The following is a 21,329-nucleotide window of genomic DNA, read 5'->3' on the forward strand; positions in this document are numbered from 1 at the left end:
GGTGGTCACCTCGGGGATCGCTAGGGCTTTGCGGTCGCTGCACCTGCCTTGGCCGCCGCCGCCGCCGCCCCGGACCGGGCAGTGGGCAGACCCAGGCGGCGGCGGTGGCGGTGGCGGCGGCGGAGTCGCTCCGGCCGCCAGCACCTTAGCCTGGGTACCGCTCGCCGCCGCCGCCCACGTGCGCGGTGGTCCAGCAGAGCACATCTTCCTGCTTGGGGCATTTTTTGGTTTTCTGTCTCTCATCTTTCTTTCCTTTTACTTTTTGCTTATGGGAAAAAGTTGAGTTGAAAGTGTCCAACAATTGCCACGTCCTCGTTATCCTCCTTGCCCGCCCCACTTTTTTTTTTAAAGCAGTGCCAACGCCAACGGGTTTTTTTTTGTTTTGTTTTGTTTTTTGTTTTTGTTAAGAGTCTGTTTTGTTTTATGATCGATAGTTTCCCTTGCTTGGTCCCGGCGGTTGCTGATCCGCGGAGTGGCGTGGACCTCATGTAGAAATGACAGCAATGGAAGGGGCCAGCGGGTCGAGTTTTGGAATAGACACGATTTTGTCCGGTGCCGGTTCCGGTAGCCCCGGCATGATGAACGGAGATTTCCGCCCTCTCGGTGAGGCTAGGACCACGGATTTTAGGAGCCAGGCCACCCCGTCACCCTGTTCGGAGATTGATACGGTGGGAACGGCGCCCTCTTCTCCGATCTCGGTCACCTTGGAGCCCCCGGAGCCGCATCTTGTGACAGACGGGCCCCAGCATCACCATCACCTCCACCATGGCCAACAGCCGCCGCCGCCACCAGCCGCGGGCCCCGCGCAAAGTTTGCAGCCTTCGCCCCAACAGCAACCGCCTCCGCAGCCACCGTCGGCAGCCCAACAGCTGGGCTCAGCCGCCTCGGCCCCCAGGACTTCCACCTCTTCATTTCTGATTAAGGACATCTTGGGGGACAGCAAACCTCTGGCGGCTTGTGCGCCCTACAGCACCAGCGTCTCTCCTCATCACACGCCGAAGCAGGAGAGCAACGCGGCGCACGAGAGCTTCAGGCCAAAGCTGGAGCAGGAGGACAGCAAAACGAAGCTGGACAAGAGGGAGGACTCCCAGAGCGACATCAAATGCCACGGTGAGTTGCACCGGGCGGGGCTGTCCGGGTGGTCGAGGCGATTGAGCGACACCCAAAGGAGTGGGAGCTGGAGAGGGGCCTAGGCGTGCGGTTCAGCAAATGCACCCCAAACTCAGTGGCTCACATTTCTCCCCTACGACCTTCACCGACAGTAGCTCCGTTCTTTGTTTTACTTAATTGTAAATGAGGAGGCTGACCACTGGGAGAGATGGGATGCAAGATGCTTTTCTTTGAAAATGGGGACCGACTTGAGATTGCTTTTTGTGTGTGTGGTTTGTTTTAGCTGAGACCTTGCGAATGGGATTGGGAGGGGTGGAGAGACGCTTATAGCTAGCTGGGGTTGCCCCCTCTGTAATCATAACTCGACATTTATTCTTGAATGCAAATGCCCCCTCCCCAAATATTTTCCAAATAATCACAGGAATTGTCTGATTTAATGTTGGACAAATTTCCAACGTTATTACGGGAGCAATTTAATTTTTACCAACTGGTGATTAATACAGGAAAAAAAACCATAGTCCATTTTTTAAAAACACCCTTTTCGTCAATACCCCCAACAAAATGTCTGCGGCCTAATCAACACTGGCCCTTTACAATAACGAAATATTTATGATAATTAAGTTTTATGGACTTGAATTTGTTCTTGTAAAATTAAGATGACATGGAAATTATCCTTTAATGCTATTTTCTTCTTGGGCAATTTCATAAGTGACTGTTCTGGCCTTTGCATTGCACGAGTTTTAACACACCAAGGAGGGTTTTTTCTCCCTTTACTGATAAGTTGTTGCTATTATTATTATTAATTATTATTAATGCATGATCCTCTGGTCAAGATTGCTGTCTGGAAGTTAGGATATGGGTTCTTCATTTTACTGTTTATAGCATTAGCATAATAGTGCCCCAAACAGATGTACAGTCTAGTCTGGCGATTTTTCGTGCACCAACCTCCCCAGTGGGTCAATTAGAGAGATTATTGTTCTTCCTGCCGGGAAGATCAAGGAGTGCTCCACAAACCGGTACAAACAGAGAGGGATTGACATATCGATTTCCCGGCATTTCAGCAAAAAAAAAAACCAAAGTTGACAAATAGAATCCGGAAATTTCTGCGCTGTCACCTGGACGGATGGGCTCAAGTGTTTTGTTTTGTTTTTGGTTTTTTTATTTTTTTGTTGTTTGTTTGTTTTGTTTTGTTTTGTTTTTTGAGCTCAGTTCAGTGTCTGGGTGACACATTGTCTCTGAAGCTTGAAAAAGGTCTGGTACAGAGGAAGCTGAAGGGAGCTTGAGTTGAACCTTTTCCAAATGCATCTGAAAAAGGAGAAATAAAGGCTTCTAACTTCCAGTGAGCAGGGAAAAAATTAAAAGTAACATGATATTTGGGTGTCATAAAAATGAAGTAGAAAGAATTTTGGGAGTACCAAATAAAGAATTTCCCTTTGAAAACAATAAATAAATAAATAAAGAGAGGCCACATTGTCTCCTCTCAAATCAAAGAAAAATAGTTAGCAGGGGATCAGATACCACTAGAACTCTCACAGGCCTCTACACTAAGGCCCAGTGAGGGGTGTGTGTGTGCTGAGTATAGCCCCCAGATTGGCATCTGTGTGGGAATGTGTGTGCCAGGTGGACAGTCCTCTCTTCTCGCCTGCCCATTTCAGTCTGACTAACAGAGTTGTGTATCACTGTTTCTACCCTAGGAACAAAGGAAGAAGGAGACCGGGAGATTACAAGTAGCCGAGAGAGTCCCCCTGTGAGAGCCAAGAAACCTCGAAAAGCCAGGACAGCTTTCTCGGACCACCAGCTCAATCAGCTGGAGCGCAGCTTCGAGAGGCAGAAGTACCTGAGTGTCCAGGACCGCATGGACTTGGCAGCGGCACTCAACCTCACGGACACTCAAGTCAAGACTTGGTACCAGAACCGCAGGTGAGGACAGTTGTCCGCCCTCTGGAGACCAGGGACCAGGGACGGAGAATCACAGGGGCTACAGAGAGTGCTTTCAGGCAGGGCTTAGCCACACCTCCAAATGAGAGAGACCTAAATGTCCTAAAAAGTGTTTCTTTCCCTTGTGAAACTTGAGCTACCAGAATCTCCCCCATGTTGTCCTCAAATCAACCAGGCCACACCTTCTCAAACTGAAACATCTGTGCAGCTGACAGGATGAGCCTGTGTACCCAGGGCACACTTAGACCTGCCACAGGCTGGCTCCAAATATGTGCAGCGGGCAACACGACCTAGCTAATGGAAGTCCCCACAGAGCTGTCCCACCAGCCTTGGCTTAAATGTGAGGCAGTTGGGAAAGCCAAGGTCCAAACCTGGGAGATTAGGGATGCCCATCTGGGTTAGTGTTGGACTGGAGGCCACAGACCGGAGAATCAGGCAGCTGGTTGAGCATCCAGCCTGGGGGAGGGGGGAGGGGTGTGTGTGTGTGTCCCCTCCCAGCACCGGCTGCTTCTTCTTCTGCAGTCCTTTAAGGAAGAGGGTGGGGGAAAGGAGCCGGATTTTACCCCATACCACGGATTCTCTCAAAAAAAAAAAAAAAAAAAAAAAAAAAGACGCCAAGAAAGTGACTGGCCTCACCGTGGTGGCTAAGGACAAACTTGGGCAATAGGAGTTCAGGCTGCGTCCTGTTTCAGCACCTGGCACTCAGCTCCCTCATCTCAATTTTCTGCCCCCTCTGTCGTTTGTGTTCTAATCGTTCATAAGTGGGGTTGGAAATGCCCAATCCGTTGTCATCTTACCATAATTTTCTGTCTCATTACATACGGTTTCAGCCACCCTAATTCTGTCGGAAAACATTAGTGTCATTTGTAGCCAATTTAAAACCGGCGACATGTTTATTAATTTGGCAGGAGCTGCTGGGTATGGATGCCCCACCAGGCTTTCCTTCCTTCCTAGGGCATTTGAGTAGACTTCCTCTCTTCCTAGCTCGGTGCACTGGGGGAGGGAGGAGACCCCAGAAAATGGATAACAGGTTTTAAGTTCTATTTTTCTCTTTGAGGAGGAAACGTCTTGAGATCCATTTCCTCCCACCTAAGAATGGTCAGGGGTACCGTTCCCTTGGGAGAGCTCGCTCTCACACGAATTCCATTTTTAAACCTAGTCGCCCTTTTGCGCTAGGCTTGTAGACCCTGGTAGGGCTGAAGGAAGAGTTGTCTCCACAGCCTTGGAGAGGACAAACCCCGAGGCTCAGGCGCCCTTTGTTTCTGGTTTTGGTTTCCTCGGGTGCAGTGGGATGGGGGATGGGCCGAGAGCCAGCATTTTAGGTCGCCGGTCAGAGCACGTTGTAGGAGAATGGGTGGGGGGGGGGGGCAAAGGAAGACAGCTGGTGGAAAGATGGGGTCTCATTTGGCCTCCGGGAAAGTTGCAGGACCTATTTTAACCGTGGGGCGGACAGACAGTATAGCAGAGAGCCAGGGAAGGAATCTCGCAGGATTCCATTGGCGAGCGTCTCCAGGTAGAAGTCGCGGTTTGAAGAACTGATTTTGGTTTGGGGACATCCTGAGAGTGAGTGGGGGAGGCTGGGGCAGGAGTGTGCACCTTGAGTTCCCCAGCCTTCCAGGAGCAGGGAGGGCAGGAGACGGCGGGAGCGGCGGGCCGTCCTCCACAGCCGCCGCCCGCCCTCTCCCTCACCCGCTTTCTTTCAGAACCAAGTGGAAGCGACAGACCGCAGTGGGCCTGGAGCTGCTGGCCGAGGCCGGGAACTACTCCGCTCTGCAGAGGATGTTCCCGTCGCCTTATTTCTACCACCCAAGCCTGCTGGGCAGCATGGACAGCACCACGGCGGCGGCGGCCGCCGCGGCCATGTACAGCAGCATGTACCGGACTCCTCCGGCACCCCACCCGCAGCTGCAGCGGCCGCTGGTGCCCCGCGTCCTCATCCACGGCCTGGGGCCTGGGGGACAGCCGGCCCTCAACCCTTTGTCCAACCCCATCCCAGGCACCCCGCATCCCCGGTGAGGAAGGAGGGACCGTGCCGAAGCCCTCCCGGTTTCCATTCCGCCCCGGACAGCTGTCCCGCCTCTCCCCGCACCAGGCCAACAGGAATAGAGGCTGTGGAGTCAATGGGGAGCTCACCGGTGGGCTGGGGTCCCCCAAGGACCAGCCAGCTCTCGGCTCTCCATCTGCCCCCTCAGAGGCAGGGATGCAAAGCTCCCCAACAGTGGGACTGGCCCCACTGAAAGGCAACCAGTAAGTGAAAAACATCCACAAAAGCAAACCCTCGACTTCTTTTTTTAACAAAATGACTTTAGAGATCCGCGGAAGGGAGGGAGGGGGGAGGGCTAAGAAGGGACGAGAGGAGGGCGTGGAGAGGGGCTCTCTAGCGGAGAGAACTGTTGCTGGACACAGCCTGCCGTTCAACCCCAGACAGAAGGTGATTCCCGGGACATCCGGGACATCCAGTCTGCCTCAGAGCAGAGGAGGGTGATGGAGAACTTTGCACTGATTTCTCATGAGACTTTTTTCTTTTGGAAAAGTGGCATGCTACATAATATGAAAAAAATGTACATTTGAAAGACTGAGTGATAAGTGATATATCATATTTATTATATGTTGTCCAAAACAGAGTCACTTATATACGTCAGTAAAAAAACATTTTTCTTTTCATGTCTTTTTGATTCAGTAAAATAAATGCTTAGACAAAAGTATAGATTTTTCTGTGATTGAAAATTACAAAAATAAAGTTTATCTTTTTTTAACAAGCGATGAAATCCCAGGGAGCTGATTTTACTTAAAATGGCACGCACCGATGATGAAACGCGCGATTTGGGCGCAGAAAAGCATCCCTCCACAAAATCTGTCGACTTTGGGCTGGTTTGTAGACAGACCCTCCTTTTCGGATGCCTGCCTTTTCTGAGCTGCAGAGACTACCTGTAGTGCCTGTCTTTTTTATGCGGATGGTTTAAAGAATGAATACTTGTTTGTGGACTGTTAGTGCTAGCAAAACAGGCAACCGGCTTTCCCTGCTGTTCCCGCCTGGACGAAAAGGCTTTGCGGTGTGCGGTGATTCTTCTGTCTGCCCCTCCCCTTCTAGCGCTCTTTCAAGGGTTGTGAGACGCCCGAGCACTGGCCAGCGAAGCCAGCAGGAGCCGGGCGGCAGGCGGACACCAGGCCGGCCTTGCAGCTGTTCAGCCGCCCGCGGCTGGGCACTCGCACAGCCGGACAGCCTGCGAGCGAGAGGCTGCAGGCCGAGCAATTAGGACGCCCCGGGGGACGCTGAGTGCCCAGCTAGCAAACCCTTGTCGCCGCTTTGATCCTTGCCATCTTAGTCCCCAACGGCGACCTTCCAGCCCCGCCGCCCCTCACCTAGTCGCTCGCCCTAATGAGTTCGCTGAGCTTGTATCTGCGGATCAGGAATACAGCGTCAAACTCTAGTTGAGACAAGGTTGCCAAGTCTTGTTATCTGTGCTTCTGGAAGGGCTGGCACCCAAAAGGAAAGACCTTGCCCAGTGTGTAGAGGAGGCCCTTTCGGGATTTCTCAGTGTGTGTGTGTGTGTGTGTGTGTGTGTGTGTGTGTGTGTGTGTGTGTGACAGCATCAGGGCCAGACCTTGATTTTAGACTGCAGGTGGCATTAAGGATTGCACCAAGGAAAACTGTAGGGATGAGGGGCGGACTAGACACAGCTACGTAGCTGTTCAGATTCCTGTTCCGAGTCAGGTCACTTCCTCAGCAGTGGGGAGAACTGGTTCTACCAGCTCCCCCTTTCCTCTAGCCTCGGTTCTGTCCTGGGGCTCTGACAAAGAGACCAGAGACCAGCTAGTTCACATTCAGACCAGCTGGCTTTGCTTGACGCTTTAAGCTTTGCTTTTTAAAAACAAATGTTTTTTTAAAAAAATGTAGTGGTGTGGGCTGTAAACTGCAGGGGAGGGGGGAGGAGGAAGGAAGGCGAGAGGTGAGGGCAGGGAGAAAATTGCCCCAGGCACCTTGATCAGACTGGGCTAATTAGGGAGTGGCTTGCAGATCTCCCTCCAGCTCCTCAATTGAATCAAAATGGTCTCGGTCTTTTTATGATTCTAACAAGAGTCTGGGCTGGCCCTTCTAATTTTTTGCCTGCTGAGCTGGGACAAACTCAGACAGCTGGGCTTGGCGGGAAAGAGGACTTCACTTTGTCCAGTGGAGAGGCCCAGTTCCCGGGCCCTCAGCAGACTCTTCTGTCCCATCTTAGCTTTGGTTGGATTTTTAAAAATCAAGCTTCAATAGTTTAGGAGGGTTTGCCTAGGCCTACAAATTCTAAGGCGTGAGGATGCTGAATAGCGTCTGTTCACGCTGGACCTGGGTTTGGTGATTTCAGGGCCCAAGAAGGGGACCTAGGAAAGCACAGGTTTCATGTGTGAAAAGAATCCACATAAAAGATTATCCAAGATGGGGAGGGGAATGTATGAACAAACCCATACACCTAGGCAAGGCTTTGACACCCATTGGCACCGGCTGGTTGCCAGCGTCAGTCTGAACTTGGACTCTGTGGGTGGTCAGTGCAGGGCAGCCCTTTCTACCGCTGTCAGTAATGGTTTTGCATATATCAAAATCCCTGCAAGTTCGCATTTCTTCAGAACCATGCTTTCTCGCATTTCCTGAAGCACTGTTGCAAGTGTCCCTCCTTCTTCCCTGCATTTGCTTTGGTTTCAGCTCCTTGCTGTTCTGTGATCATTAGATGGAGGTGCTGCAAGAGGAATGGACCCAGGGAGAAAGCTGGGTACCCGAGTTTTTTCCTTTCCTTCAGTGTTGCTGCAGAGGAGACCTGTCCCCAAACTACAGCTTAAAAGTCCAGTGTAAAAACTGGTTCATTCCTTTACAAGGGGCCTCTTTTTTCCCCAGTGTGGGGTGGGGTGGTGGCTAATGGGTGAGAAACAAGGAGGAAGCTAATGTGTCTCCTTCACAGGTAACTTAGCTGGTGAGGTGTCTGCTACTGGGAGCTGCACCCCCATTTTCCCCACTTGCCCTTCTGCTGTCTGAAGGGCGAACCACGTCTGGTCTCTGGACTGATTCAGGGAAGTCTAGACAAACAGAAACTCCTGGTGACATTCTTTGCTTCCCATAAGCACTCAGGAAAATGAACTTGTATCAGAGGGCTGCTCAAAACCCCACAGAGGTTCATATCTCCAAGGTTTCCTGGCCTTGAGAGCAGCTGGAGCAAACACATTACAGATCCACAGATCGGAAATCTACTTGTTGGAGAAGAAGTGAAAGTTTCTGGCCAGCAGCCAGTTCTTGCAGCCCAACTAAGCCATTTTCAATAAATAGCAAAGTAACACTTGCTGCTTGGCTCCAGCCCCAGCAAATAGATTTACCTCCCTGTATCAATTTATTCCCCGCCCCCAAGGAAAGCCCACACAGAGGTAAATTAACCAATTTCCTGTGTTGCTGCAAAAACAGTTTTTCCTTAAATAAAGTCTCCCCCCTCCTCCCACCCACAATCTGCCTCCTGCCTAGGCAGCCCTCTGGAGCCTTTGCTCAACTCCTACCCCTTGAACAAGGCAGCGTGGGAGTAGTTTGTTTTGTTATATTTTTAACTTTCTAAAAATATTGGGAAAAGCCCTTATCAGGGCTAAGGAAACTTTAGTGCTTGTTAAACCTCGAGGTTACCACGAGTACACTGGAAGGGCTCTGCTTGGTTTTTGAAAAAGTCAGGCAGGGCTTGAAGTCAACATGCTTGGAAAACAAGTCCTGACTTCTCACAGCTCCGAGGCTGGCCAGCAGCAGATCAACCGGCTTTTCCTCTGCAGCATGGAATCCTTGTTGAGGGAGAGCAGGCCTGCCTTGTGTCCTGGCTACTGACCACAGAAAGATGTGGGCACCGGCGAGTGGGGCCTTCTCTAGGGCTGACCTGGTGGACTCTGGACTCGGGACCAACTTCTTCAGGCATCTCCGTTCTCTGACTTAAGTCTTTGTCCAGTCCTACTTTCTTGAGGGAAATCCAGTCCTCTCTACTACCCGTGTCTTCTCTCTCTCTCTCTCTCTCTCTCTCTCTCTCTCTCTCTCTCTCTCTCTCTTTTTTCTTCTTCTTTTTTTCTGAGTTGGTGCCCAGTGCCCAGTACCTCTCCATGTCGCCTCTAAAACAACATGCTCCGGGCTGGATGAAAGTGTGTGAGCTAGGTGATGGTGAGTGGGTGGGACAAGGGAGGTGTCACTGGCATTTTGCAAAGGAAAATCACTCCCATAATCTTGGGGAGGTGGGAAAGCTCAGAGGAGCCCTTTGCCTCACTTTCTTCTAGCTGAAACGTCATTTTGAGTTTTGCTGGGTCATCGCCATTCTGTTTCTTCCTCTTCTTGTCTGTGACTCTTCATGGCGGTCTCCCAGCTTCTCCCTCCTAGCACCACAGACAGCTCCCAGGTCGCGCAGTGGAGTCAGAAGCAGGCGCTGGAGGTTCCAGGCCGAACCCAGGCTACCGCGGAGGGTGGGTGGGGGGAGTGTGCCGCTCGCGGGGGAGGTCCTGAGGTGATTACAAAGCGCCCTCCCCGGCAGCGTTTCCTGATTAACCCTAAACCCAAACAGGGTCACATTCCAATCTTCAGATCAATAAAGTGATTCAAAACCCCGAAGATCTGGGGGTAAGTAGCGCTCTGCGACTGAGCGACTCTTAACCAGCCCTGCTACCTCCACTTAAATAGTTCTCAATGGAAGGCGGCCTAGGAAGAGCCGGACCCGTTGTCTGCAGATCCGAAGCCCCTGCGGCCCCTCCTGCTTCGGTCGCGCGCTCGCGTGGCCTCGGTGGCTGCAAGTCAAGGACAGAGCTCCGGAGGAGGCTGCTCTGCAGGTCGCGCCCTGCGGGGCCGGGGATCTGCGGCGCTTTTCCCTCCCCGCGTGGCTCACGACTCGTCACGGCCCCGCGAACGCGGGTGGGAGGCCCTGAGGAGCAAACCGCGTTGCGACAGCGAGGTTGAACTTGATTTACAAAAACAAGTTTGTGGCCCTCGGTGCTGCCCGTGGGAGGGCATGGCCTAGTGGCACGCCCCGGACGGCGGGCCAAGCAGGACGCAGCAGGTTCTGGCGCCTCGAAGCTCCTGCTGCTGGCACCCGGCACCCGGCACCCGGCACCCGGGCTCTGTGCTAGCCTGGCCTCCGGGCCGTCTGGCAGGCTGTAAGCTCCAGTGTTGGTGACAGAGGTGACAGATGAGTTTCAGGATGGCATATTTAGGAAGGGCACCTATAGATAGACCTGGGTCAAAATTCCGGACATTTTTCAGGAGCACTCGGGATAGCCTACAGGACAGTGTTCCGCCCCCTTTGTGCGTTGAGGAGGGAATGAAAAGCCGTCTCCATCTCCCGTGAAGATAATAAAAATAAAACTAGCTTTGTGGCTCTCTGCTTCCAGACCTGCCGCCTGCTTCCCTCTTCCTAAGGACTCAGAATGGCATGAAGATTAAAATTTTTCTTCGGTTTTTGGAGTCAGTTTCTTCAACCTTCTGGTTCCGTTCTTCCTTTTCCTGGCTGGGTTAGAGGGGTAGAGTGTTAATGGGAATTAGGCACCGACTGGGGTTTTAGGAGTGTGAATTATGCACTTTTGTGGGTTCAGGCATCTTGAAGATCAGGGTTTTCACTGGAGTCCGAGAGGCCTGGAGGAAAAGGTGCACAGAGACCTCCGTTAGGCGGTGTCTAGAGGAAAGGGCTGGCCATGTTTTCTGTAGAGAAATGGGAATTTATAACATACAGGTGGTGCACCCTAAGCCACAAAACTGGAGTGCCCTGGTGGAAGGCACACTGCTCTAAACAGTGTCTGAGTGCTAGGAAACGGGCCCCCGGAAGACTGCTTCCCACAATACCACGGGGCAGCCAAGCTGTGTGGGACAGTTTCCAAAGATGGGGGAGTCCGTCGGCAGGTCTCTTATGGAGGCCAGGTTTCCTGCTGAGCGAATAGATTTTTTTTTAATGATTTAGTTTTAAATGGACTTCCTAATATGTCTAATTTGACTAAAATTGCCCCGATATTACTCACCAGATGAAAACAGTATTTGGTGAAAGCACTAGACATGTTTCTCAGCCGCTTGAGCTAACATTTGCCTCCTGCAAACTGGGGATCTGCAGATCTAAGGGAAAGGCTTGTACCCCAGATGAGCAGCTTCCCACGGAAAGTAGGGCGTGTCAGGACCTTGGTTACTTTAACCCGTTACTTTCTTATATGTCCCATTTCCCAGAAATAGTTTATAGTAGGAGATTGCCAAGCTGTACCATTTTTAAAAGGGACATCCTTGTGCTCAGTGGCCTTGCGCGAACACACTGTGTCGTCACATTTGTGAGTAAAGGCACGAGGGTCACTTCTTTCCTTGCTGTGAGGTGATATATTGGGCCAAAATCTCAAACACAACACAAACTGACGAACCGGAGCCCTTTTGCATTTTTTTCCTTTGCCTTTGAAATTTCTGGCAGTCCACATTTTCGCCCTTCTTATGAATCTCTGGGTTTACGTCAGAGCAAACTACCAAAAGGCAGGTTCTTTCCACCTCCTCCTGCTGTACCTCCCCCCCCCCCATCCCCACCCACTTGTGCTGGTGGCTGTGCTCGTCCCGCCCACCTTAGCCCTGTCCAATCAGAGAGCGGCGACAGCCTCGTTTGTGCCGGTTGCAGGATTCCTTTCTTTTTGCTTCCATTTGTTTGAGTTGGGGAAGAGGCTACCCAGATGTCCTAGACTGCAGAAAGGAGGCCCAAACTCTGATCCACTGTTGTTTTCTCTCTCACTCTTAGTTCGTTTAAAATCCTTTGCCCCCTCCAGTGCCCAGAGGATGCCGCCACGCAAGTTGTATGTGCCATCTGCCTTCTCTGGGGCCTCATCATCCCTGTAAAAGGCTCAATTATTTTCACATACCCGAACCACACCCACAAAGACGCTTATTAGGGTAGAACTGCCCCTCCCATCCCATTTAAGGCAGTAGTAACGGCTATTTTCATTCCTGGGACTGGAAGAGGATTTGGGAGCCACTGGAGAGCCAAGGGAAAAGGCCTGCCAGGGGATTGATTGGAAATTGAGGCCCAGTGTCTGTTTTGCTCTCCGTTTTCCTGCTCGATTTTGTCCTGATTTTAACTCTGCTCTTGCAGATGTGTGGGGGTGTTTTCGCGAGAGCAAAGGGGACAGGCTAAGCATTCTTATAGAGGGATGTTAATGAGGGAGAGAGAGGAGGGAGAGAGAGAGGGAGGGAGGGAGAGAGAGAGGAGGGAGAGAGAGGAGAGAGAAAACTAAATTTACAAGTTTATTGGATCTTATTATTAATTTTTGGATCAAGGTTTTGAAAAAGAAGCAACTATTGACTAATACTTGGGTCTGCTCAGAAATTTGGCAAAAGGATATTACCAACAGATGGTTGGTAAGCAGAACTGATCTCAGCCTGATCTCAGACCTGGAAAGAGTCTCAAGTTATCCGGTTACCAACTGGAAGCATCAGGTCTTTCTGTAGTCCCCCTTTTTAACACGTGTCCTCTCTTCCATCCCAACCCCAAGGATAGACAAGGAAAAATAAAAGAAGAAGCTGCAAGATTCCAAGATGACCCCCGAGGTTAACTCTATGTGTCCTGTCTACCTACAGCAGAGGAATGGGCACTCTGTGAAAGTAATGCATGTATATTACAGAAATTTCTTGGAATACTGGAAAAGAGGGCTTGAGACACTGGAAAAATACCCGAGAAAGTCACTTGCAGAATTTGGCTGATTATTTCCAGGTTTTGCTGACTGTGCATTATATACAGTTGCACATATTTCAAATTTGCTTTTTCCTTATTAAAGCATTTCTCCATGTTCTTTAAAACTCTGTGTTTGTATGGTATTCGGTGTATAGTAGTCCTTCCCAGGAACTGTGTTAGCCCTTCTTCTAGTAACGCACATTATTTGATTTATTATAGCACTGAGGGTCCAGCCTAGGCTTTTACACATGCTAAGTCAATGCTCCACCATTGAGTTACACCTCCTGCTTTATTGCTAGACATTTAAATCTTTTTTTATTTAAATTTTTATCAGTCTTTAATCTATCTATCTATCTATCTATCATCTATCTATCTATCTATCTATCTATCATCTATCTAGGTTATCTATCTATCTATCATCTATCTATCTATCTATCTATCTATCTATCTATGTATGTATCTATGTATCTATCTATCATCTATCTATCTATCATCATCATCTATCATCTGTCTATATGTCTGTCTATCTATCTATCTATCTATCTATCTATCTATCTATCTATCTATCTATCTATCTATCTCTCTGTGTATGCACATGTGCCACAGCACACATGCAGAGGTCAGAAGTTAATTTGTTGGGATTGGTTGGTCATTTCTTCCCACCGCAGGTCAGGGGCCGAACCCTTTCCCTGGTCACCAATTGTTTTCTTAATTTGAGATAAATAGTAGTTTAGCAAGCATAAAAGCAAGATTTCAGTTTTTAAGTGGTGCTGGGGATTGAACTCGGGACCTCATGTGTGCTAAGCAGACACTCTACCACGGAACTGTGTTCCTAGCTTGAAAGAAAGCATTATGAGTCTGGTTTTATATCTCAGTTGGTGTATGACCTTTTTATTGGTCTTGATTAGGGCAAAGGAGGAGGTGAAAAGACAAGAGGAAGAGGAGAGGCTCTGGAGGGAGACAAGGAACTGAAGGGGGGGGGGGTCACCCTGAGTGATGAAAGTTTACCCTCCTTGGATAGGGAGCCTCAGCTGCGGTAGACTGGGAACAAGTATAGGAAAACATGCTTAGCACATTCTCCTTTCCCTCCCTCCCTCCCTCCCTCCCTCCTTTCTTTCCTTCCTTCCTTCCTTCCTTCCTTCCTTCCTTCCTTCCTTCCTTCCTTTCCTCCCTCCCTCCCTCCCTCCCTCTCTCCTTTTCTTCCTCCCCCTCCCTCCCACCTTCCTTCCTTCTTCCTCTTTCCTCCCTCCCTTCCTCCTTCCATCCCTCCCTTCCTATCTCTCTCTCTTTTTTTTGAGACAGTTTTTTTTAAAAATCAAATATGTATTTTAAACCTTCCCAACTTTGGCCTTAAATTTGTCAGCCTGCTTAGCAGAACAAACATCTACAGAGAGGGAAAGGTAGACAGCTGCCCCCGGACAAAGGGAGCACTTCACTGCCGAGTGTGCCTTAGTGTATGCGCTCATGCGAGTGCATGAGTGTATGCATGTGTATGTGTGCTTGTGTGCATGTGTGCACATGTGTGTTCGTGTGCATGTGAATGTGTGTGTGTGTGTGTGTTTTCTGACTTGTCTATGCGTCAGTAGAAGCTTTATCTTCCAGGGCTTTTTTTTTTTTTTTCTTACCTGACACACTTGGTAAGAACCAAATTCAGGTTAAGGAGAAAAAAATTATAAAGAACCATAACCTACAAAGAAATTTGATTGTGGGGGTGGGGGATTAAGTAAAAGAATTAAACAGCAGCCGTCTAGCCTTTCATTTGTGTGACACACATTAACCGCACCATAGAAGTTCCAGGCGAACTGTCTTGTTCTCTTGTCTCCAGGAGCCCATGTAGGGTACTTTAATTGCCACATTTTCAAACCGATATAATGGTGGGGATGTCTTAGTAATTACCTTAATGAGATAACACCTTTCCTTCCCTCAACCTACTCATTATCACGCCTCTTGTTCAAATTTCAACTACAAAGAACTACACTTGTAAGAGAAAAAAAGTCTGAGATGCATTGTTCCAGGTCTCAGTCCTGTAAAATAACCATACCGTGCGTATCTTAAAATATGAAAGAAATAGTACACACGGCGAATCAAAGATGTGAAAGGAACGGCTTTAGATAAGTAAACTAAACATCTGGGTGCCCTTTAATTATTCTTGGTCGGATCCTCTGTCTTGACCTATGGTGAGGCGAAGGTGCCAAAATGATGAATTTTAAGATGTCGGCTGTGAAGACACGCAGCTGCAACACTGATGGGTTTAGGAAGGGATGGTAACAGGGTTAGCTGCATGTGAAGTGTGAATTGAGATTTTTGCAAAGAGACTGTGATTGCAGATGGGCATAATGTTGTCCCCTTGCATGAAATCTTGCTATTATTGTATAGTGGTCAGACAGAGTGTGAAATGACTTATTACTTTTCTTTTATTCTTTAATGAAGTTGCTTAGAGCGGCGGTAACGCTGCTAGTCAATATTAGCAATGCACACACATGCAGAACCCTATATGGCAGGTGCTGAAATATTAAATATTTATTTAGTTTTGACTCTTTCCCCTAATTTTCATGAATATCCATATGCAAACAGAGGCCCTTCTTCCATATAGACAAGTTTGTACTGATTTGTGTTTCTGCACTTACCCTTATTATCCTATATAAATATCATACAAGGCCCTGAAGAATAGAAAGGATTTCAATGGCCAAGAAACTTCCACAGCCCTTTAGAAGTTTTTTTTTTTTTTTTCAAAAATGTTACAATGCTCTGGTCAGATTTCCTCATGAAATTCTGACGTGAAGATTCTCTTGGATGATTTTTGGAATCTCCATCAGTTCTTCACCATGGTGGCTGGAACAAAACAGTAAAGATTCAGGATGATTCAGCTTCTAGCACTATTGGGGACATTTGGAAGAGCAAATCATGACCTTTGGCTTTATAGTATAGAGTCCATGTCTTTAAACTGTCTTTTGATGAACATTTATGTTTTAAGTCCATACTGGAAATCTTTTATTGCTTCTCCAACTTGAAGATCAGGAAGAAGCCATCTTAGGAGACACGCTGCCATGATGTCCAGAAAGACACAACATTCCCTCTCCTCCCGCAGCCCCGCTTTTGCCTCCAGATGTTCCTTTTAGGACAGCAAGATTTACGGCTCTCCTAAAGCTCATTTTTTTTTGGAGGTTGAGGAGGATTCTATAAACTATAGAAAGGCTTTATGTAATGTATAAGATTCATATCACACTTTTTGTTTGTTAGGGTTTGTACTCTAGATATGAATAATGAATGATTGAAAGCTAAAGAAATCTTTGACACATCGGTTTTCCTTTAAATTGAAATCTTAACATTTTCCAAGAAAGGTGAATTGGAATTTGTTTGCGTTTTCCATATTGTTCTAGAGTTATATCTGGATAAAAATTCTTGTTTCATGGTTTGGAATATCTACAGAGTCGAGCAATGCTCTTCAGAACAACACAGGTCAGTCCTCAGAAACAGGGGCTACCAGTCTTGTCCTCAGCACCATGATGCCCAGCCTGTTCCCCTACCTTCTTTTGGCTTAGTTTGCTCCATAAATATAATTCCACAGCTATACAGTTCCTTCTTGGCCAGAAGCATAGGGTCATTCATACTTATTTAGGTGGAATATGGAAATAAACACAGCACCTCTTCTTTTTCTTTTTTAAGTTGATGAATGTTATCTTTTACTAGTAATATTTTGGTGTGACAGAGGCCCGTTGGTGGAGTTTCTTTCAAGATTGTTCTGTAGACAATATTATGGAGTACTATATAGAAAGAGTACCTTTTTTTGTTGTTTTTTTGAGACACGGTTTGTCTACATAGTTCTGGTTGTTCCGGAATTTGTTCTATAGACCAGGCTGGCCTTGAACTCACAGAAATTCACCTGCTTCTACCTCCCAAGTGTGCCACCACTGCTCAGAAAGGACAGTTGTGAAGGAATAGAATTTGTGGGCTATTGTAACTTTGTGTGTTTGTCACACCAACCTCAGGAAAGATGAGCCCTTCTGCTGTTTACATGGGAAACATTGGCAACTGTAGTTAGGGACTGCTGTCTGCTTATTCCACATCCCCATCGTTCAGTGTGGTGACCGGCTCCTGGGCCACTGAGATTAACCCCTTCGTAGCTATGTGAAAGAGAGTGTGATCCTGACATTGTGTGAGAACTTGATTCAATACTCGTGAATTCTAGTAGTTGGGTGTGGTGGTGCACACCTTTAATCCCAGCACTGGGGAGGCAGAGGCAGGCGGATCTCTGTGAGTTCAAGGCCAGCCTGGTCTACAAGAGCTAGTTCCAGAACAGGCTCAGGCTTCAAAGCTACAGAGAAACCCTGTCTTGTAAAACCAAAACAACAACAACAACAAAAACCAAACCAAACCAAAACCAAAAACTAAAAACGTAACCAAACCAAACCAAACAAACCTGATTAGTGGTGTCTGTTTTGCAGCTAACTTTGCCATCATTATAGTAGTGCTCCGCACGTCAACATCCGTGTTGTGAAGCCAGCATCTTAGCATGCTCCGCACGTCAACATCCATGTTGTGAAGCCAGCATCTTAGATGCTCTGCACGTCAACATCCGTGTTGTGAAGCCAGCATCTTAGCATGCTCTGCACGTCAACATCCGTGTTGTGAAGCCAGCATCTTAGCATGCTCTGCACCTCAGCATCCATGTTGTGAAGTTCTGAGCACTTCCTCCTCAGGAAAAGTTTTCCGCATTCTGTGAGTACACAGTATGCACGCAACAGATCCTTCAGCTGAGAGTTTAACCCTTGAAAACTCCTTCCCGATCTCATTCTAGGATGAGAGCCATCAATCTTCATGTCGAAATTATTTAGTAGTGTTTTCTTTAGCAAGATGGGACGTTTTCTTTACAGAATGGTCAGGGAACAACACACGAAGCATTGACGATGCAGTCCTAAAGGGAAATCCTTCTTCTCTCTTCTCCTCAGCTGCTCCTAATTCTAGATTTACGTCTAGAACATTATTCTATACCCACTTTGGATCATGACTAGTGAATTTGTACCTAAAAGTTCCTTCAGTATGCAATGTTTATATTATGTATATACACATGAGTTACATACACATCTCCTTTTGTCCCTGGTCTCTAGGACAGTTACTCAAAAAACGTTGGTACTCAGAAAAGTTAATATATTTGAACATGAAGTCTCAACTGAATGGAAAACAACATATGCGAATGACATTTATGGGGGGCATGCAAGCCTCCTTTGGAGGAGTCACGGGCAATATTCCATTATATTTTAGTTACCTGGCTTGGAAATCCTAATGATACAATGTGTATTTATTACTAGCGTTGTCATGGTGACAATGGAGTAGAATTTCAAAAACTGATGCTGACTTTTGTGTAGTAGAGTTCAGTGGAAAGCCCATCTGCTAAGCTCATGCTAGAGTGATGACATCATCCGCTCACTCCTGAGTTAGCCACCCACCTGAGTGATGACATCATCCGCTCACTCCTGAGTTAGCCACCCACCTGAGTGATGACATCATCCGCTCACTCCTGAGTTAGCCACCCACCTGAGTGATGACATCATCCGCTCACTCCTGAGTTAGCCACTCACCTGAGTGATGACATCATCCGCTCACTCCTGAGTTAGCCACTCTCCTGAGTGATGACATCATCTGCTCACTCCTGAGTTAGCTACTCTCCTGAGTGATGACATCATCCGCTCACTCCTGAGTTAGCCACCCACCTGAGTGATGACATCATCCGCTCACTCCTGAGTTAGCCACTCTCCTGAGTGATGACATCATCTGCTCACTCCTGAGTTAGCTACTCTCCTGAGTGATGACATCATCCGCTCACTCCTGAGTTAGCCACCCACCTGTCTTTACGCATAGGTCTGTGACGATTTGTTTAACTTTGTGGTTGTTATCGGTGTGTAGTGTGTAGAGGAACTCATGGAATAACCTTCTCCCAAGTTTTCTACTTTCTAAAACTACGTGACAAGCAGTGAGCAGATGCCGAGGATCTCCTTGGTTCTGCATGGAAAACTGTAGTCTAAGTTGTGTTGGTGAGCAACGTCAGACAGTTGTATAGGCCTAGAAAGGAACAGCAAGGCTGTCATCTTATTAAGGATATTTCTAGCAGGGTAATGACAACCAGGGAAAGAAATTGAGTTAGTAATTTAATAGGTATAATTCAGAGAGTAAACAGACGCGTCAAGACTTCATGGTTAATGGGATTATCGAACAAGCTTGTTAATAAACACTGCTAATAAAAACAACGGCTTTCAAAATGAAGCTACATTAGCAACCACTTTTTGCTAGAAGTAGTTGGTACCACTGTTCTGTATTGTTTGATGTTTTCTGAGCTGGACTCTGGCGTGCACAGCAGAAGGGAGAAAGTGATGCCCTGCTCATGCAGAACTCCCATGTTCAGATTCTCCTTGTGTTTTCCAACACCGGAGCTCGAAGAGTCTTGAGAACGGAAGCCTACCAACAGAGGAAAATCTGCGGCATCTTGTCAGGTATTATTTATGTATTATTATTTTGCTGAAAAGATGTGAAAATATGAAGAATTAAGAAACAGAGCAGCTAAAATAAGTTATAATGACTTGCGCCCAAAACACACCTTGGAGACAAAGAATATAATAACAGCATATTTTCGTTATTTTCTAACAAATTCTGTCTGATGGTTTAAAACCTATTAATTGGATATTTTAGCCACTTGCCAAAGGGATCTGACTGTAATAAGCAGACTTTCCTTCCAGGGGACAAAATAGAGTTAATATAATTTTACATGATGAATCTACTTTTTTTATACTACATAATTTGTGGATATGAAAAGTGTCTAGGATGTTTTGAAAAATTATTTTAAGATATTTCATAGGTGGATTTCAAATTTCCTAAATAGTTTACGCATCAAGATATTTGAGGGGAAACTTGAAAACAAACAAACAGGAATCTTAGAGACACAACGACTCCCTCCAGAGTGCCTGCATGGTTCATAATTCACAGGGGACTGAGACTCAAGTGGCCTGTACTTTTTTATGGTACAAATGGGATTAATATTGTGCTTCACAGATACAGCACCCATAGCAGAGAAATCACCTCTCAGCTCTCTGCTACATCAAGGCGTAGGGGAAAGGGCATTACAATATTTTTAAACTTTCAGAATAAAAAAGATCACAGGTAATACTTTATCCAAAAGTTGAGATGACTTCAGAATTATTTTGGTCCTTTCCTAGGCCTCCAGGATCTGTTCACATTAAGCATGGCTAGGATTCATATTTATTGCTTTTGAGGCATTGAAAAATGCCATTGTTTTTTCAACTTGGGTTTTGTTTTGCCGGCACATAAACATTAAAGCCATCTGTTCCATTTCTAAACCGTCATAGCTCCAGAAATGAAGTGGATCCTAACATGTTTGCATGAACATCCTTTCTTAGTGCTCCCTGCATCATACCTTTCCCAAGCACGGCAGGCAGGCAGGCAGACAGGCAGGGCAGGGCAGGCAGGGCAGGCAGGGCGGGCGACACGCAGGGCAGACGGGCAGGGCAGACAGACAGGGCAGACAGGCAGGACAGGCCGGGCAGGCAGGGCAGGCAGGACAGACATGCAGGGCAGACAGGCAGGACAGGCCGGGCAGGCAGGGCAGGCAGGGCAGACACGCAGGGCAGACAGGCAGGCAGCATGAATACACCAGGTGGTACTTGAGCAAATTAGGGCATCGCCCACCACTTCCCAATCTCTCTACCACGCCCTTGGGCTGCTCCCCCTTTCTCCTCTGCCCTGACTCCTGCTCACTCGTTCTTTGTCTATTCAACCTCTACTTAGTACTTGTATGATTTTCTGTAAACTACATTAGATTGCTTGTCTATTTCTCTCCTTTAGAGGACTTACACAACACATTTAAAAATTCCCATGATGCCCCGTAGAGATGCTGAACAAATGTTCTACAAGCTAGTATTCTTATTTTACAGGCTATGCAGGGAGCTATCAGGACTGAACTCTAGAACAGGTTTTTATTTAATTAATTAATTTTATTTTAGTTATTGGTACCTGTGCATATAGCTTTAAGTGCCTACCGTGCTGGAGTCTCCACAGTTTTGCGTGGGGTGGTTGGGTTGGGTCATCACCACAAAGCTTATGTACAACATCTCACATTTGGTGGGACCTTCCTGTCCAGTTTGTTTACCACCCGCATCCTGTGATTGGCCATGACTTTCTCTCAAACACAAGGCTAGGGACTAAGTCCATGGTTCTTGAGGCAGACGAGAAAACGGAGCACTTTGTCTTTGCAAGGGAAGTTAGAGTCATGAAGCTGTGAGCTATGAAGTCTTCTGAGCCAGACCCCAACCCATAAAAACAAACAACAAACAACAAATACCCCTCAACCCCCAAAACAAAGAAAACAAGGGAGCTAGAGTGAGATGCTTTGGGAAAGACAACCTTATTGGTGAAATGTCTTAAACAGAGGAATTAACAGCCAACAATCGTTTTGATTACTTCTCCTATTATGAAGTACTGTTTGATATTTTTAAAATGCCCTCTTGGACCTAGTTTACTGTTGGTTAATCTAATCTGAAAGGATAACTGGAGGGTTTTGATGGCGAATATTAAAGAACGTCTTGTTTCTTCCTAGCCCGCTGC

At 47.4% G+C, this 21,329-nt stretch overlaps 1 protein-coding gene across 1 annotated transcript; it reads left to right on the forward strand.

Annotated features, from left to right (window-relative positions):
• Window positions 1–494: 494 nt before the first annotated feature.
• Barhl2 (BarH like homeobox 2) lies at window positions 495–5,064 on the forward strand. The gene is made up of 3 exons (XM_038315896.1): window positions 495–1,110; window positions 2,805–3,030; window positions 4,752–5,064. Exons 1-3 carry the CDS (start codon window positions 495–497, stop codon window positions 5,062–5,064), a joined length of 1,155 nt encoding a protein of 384 aa, XP_038171824.1.
• The last annotated feature ends 16,265 nt before the right edge of the window (window positions 5,065–21,329 follow it).

The sequence above is a fragment of the Arvicola amphibius genome, chromosome 1 (genome assembly GCF_903992535.2).
Source record: "Arvicola amphibius chromosome 1, mArvAmp1.2, whole genome shotgun sequence".
Taxonomy (NCBI): domain Eukaryota; kingdom Metazoa; phylum Chordata; class Mammalia; order Rodentia; family Cricetidae; genus Arvicola; species Arvicola amphibius.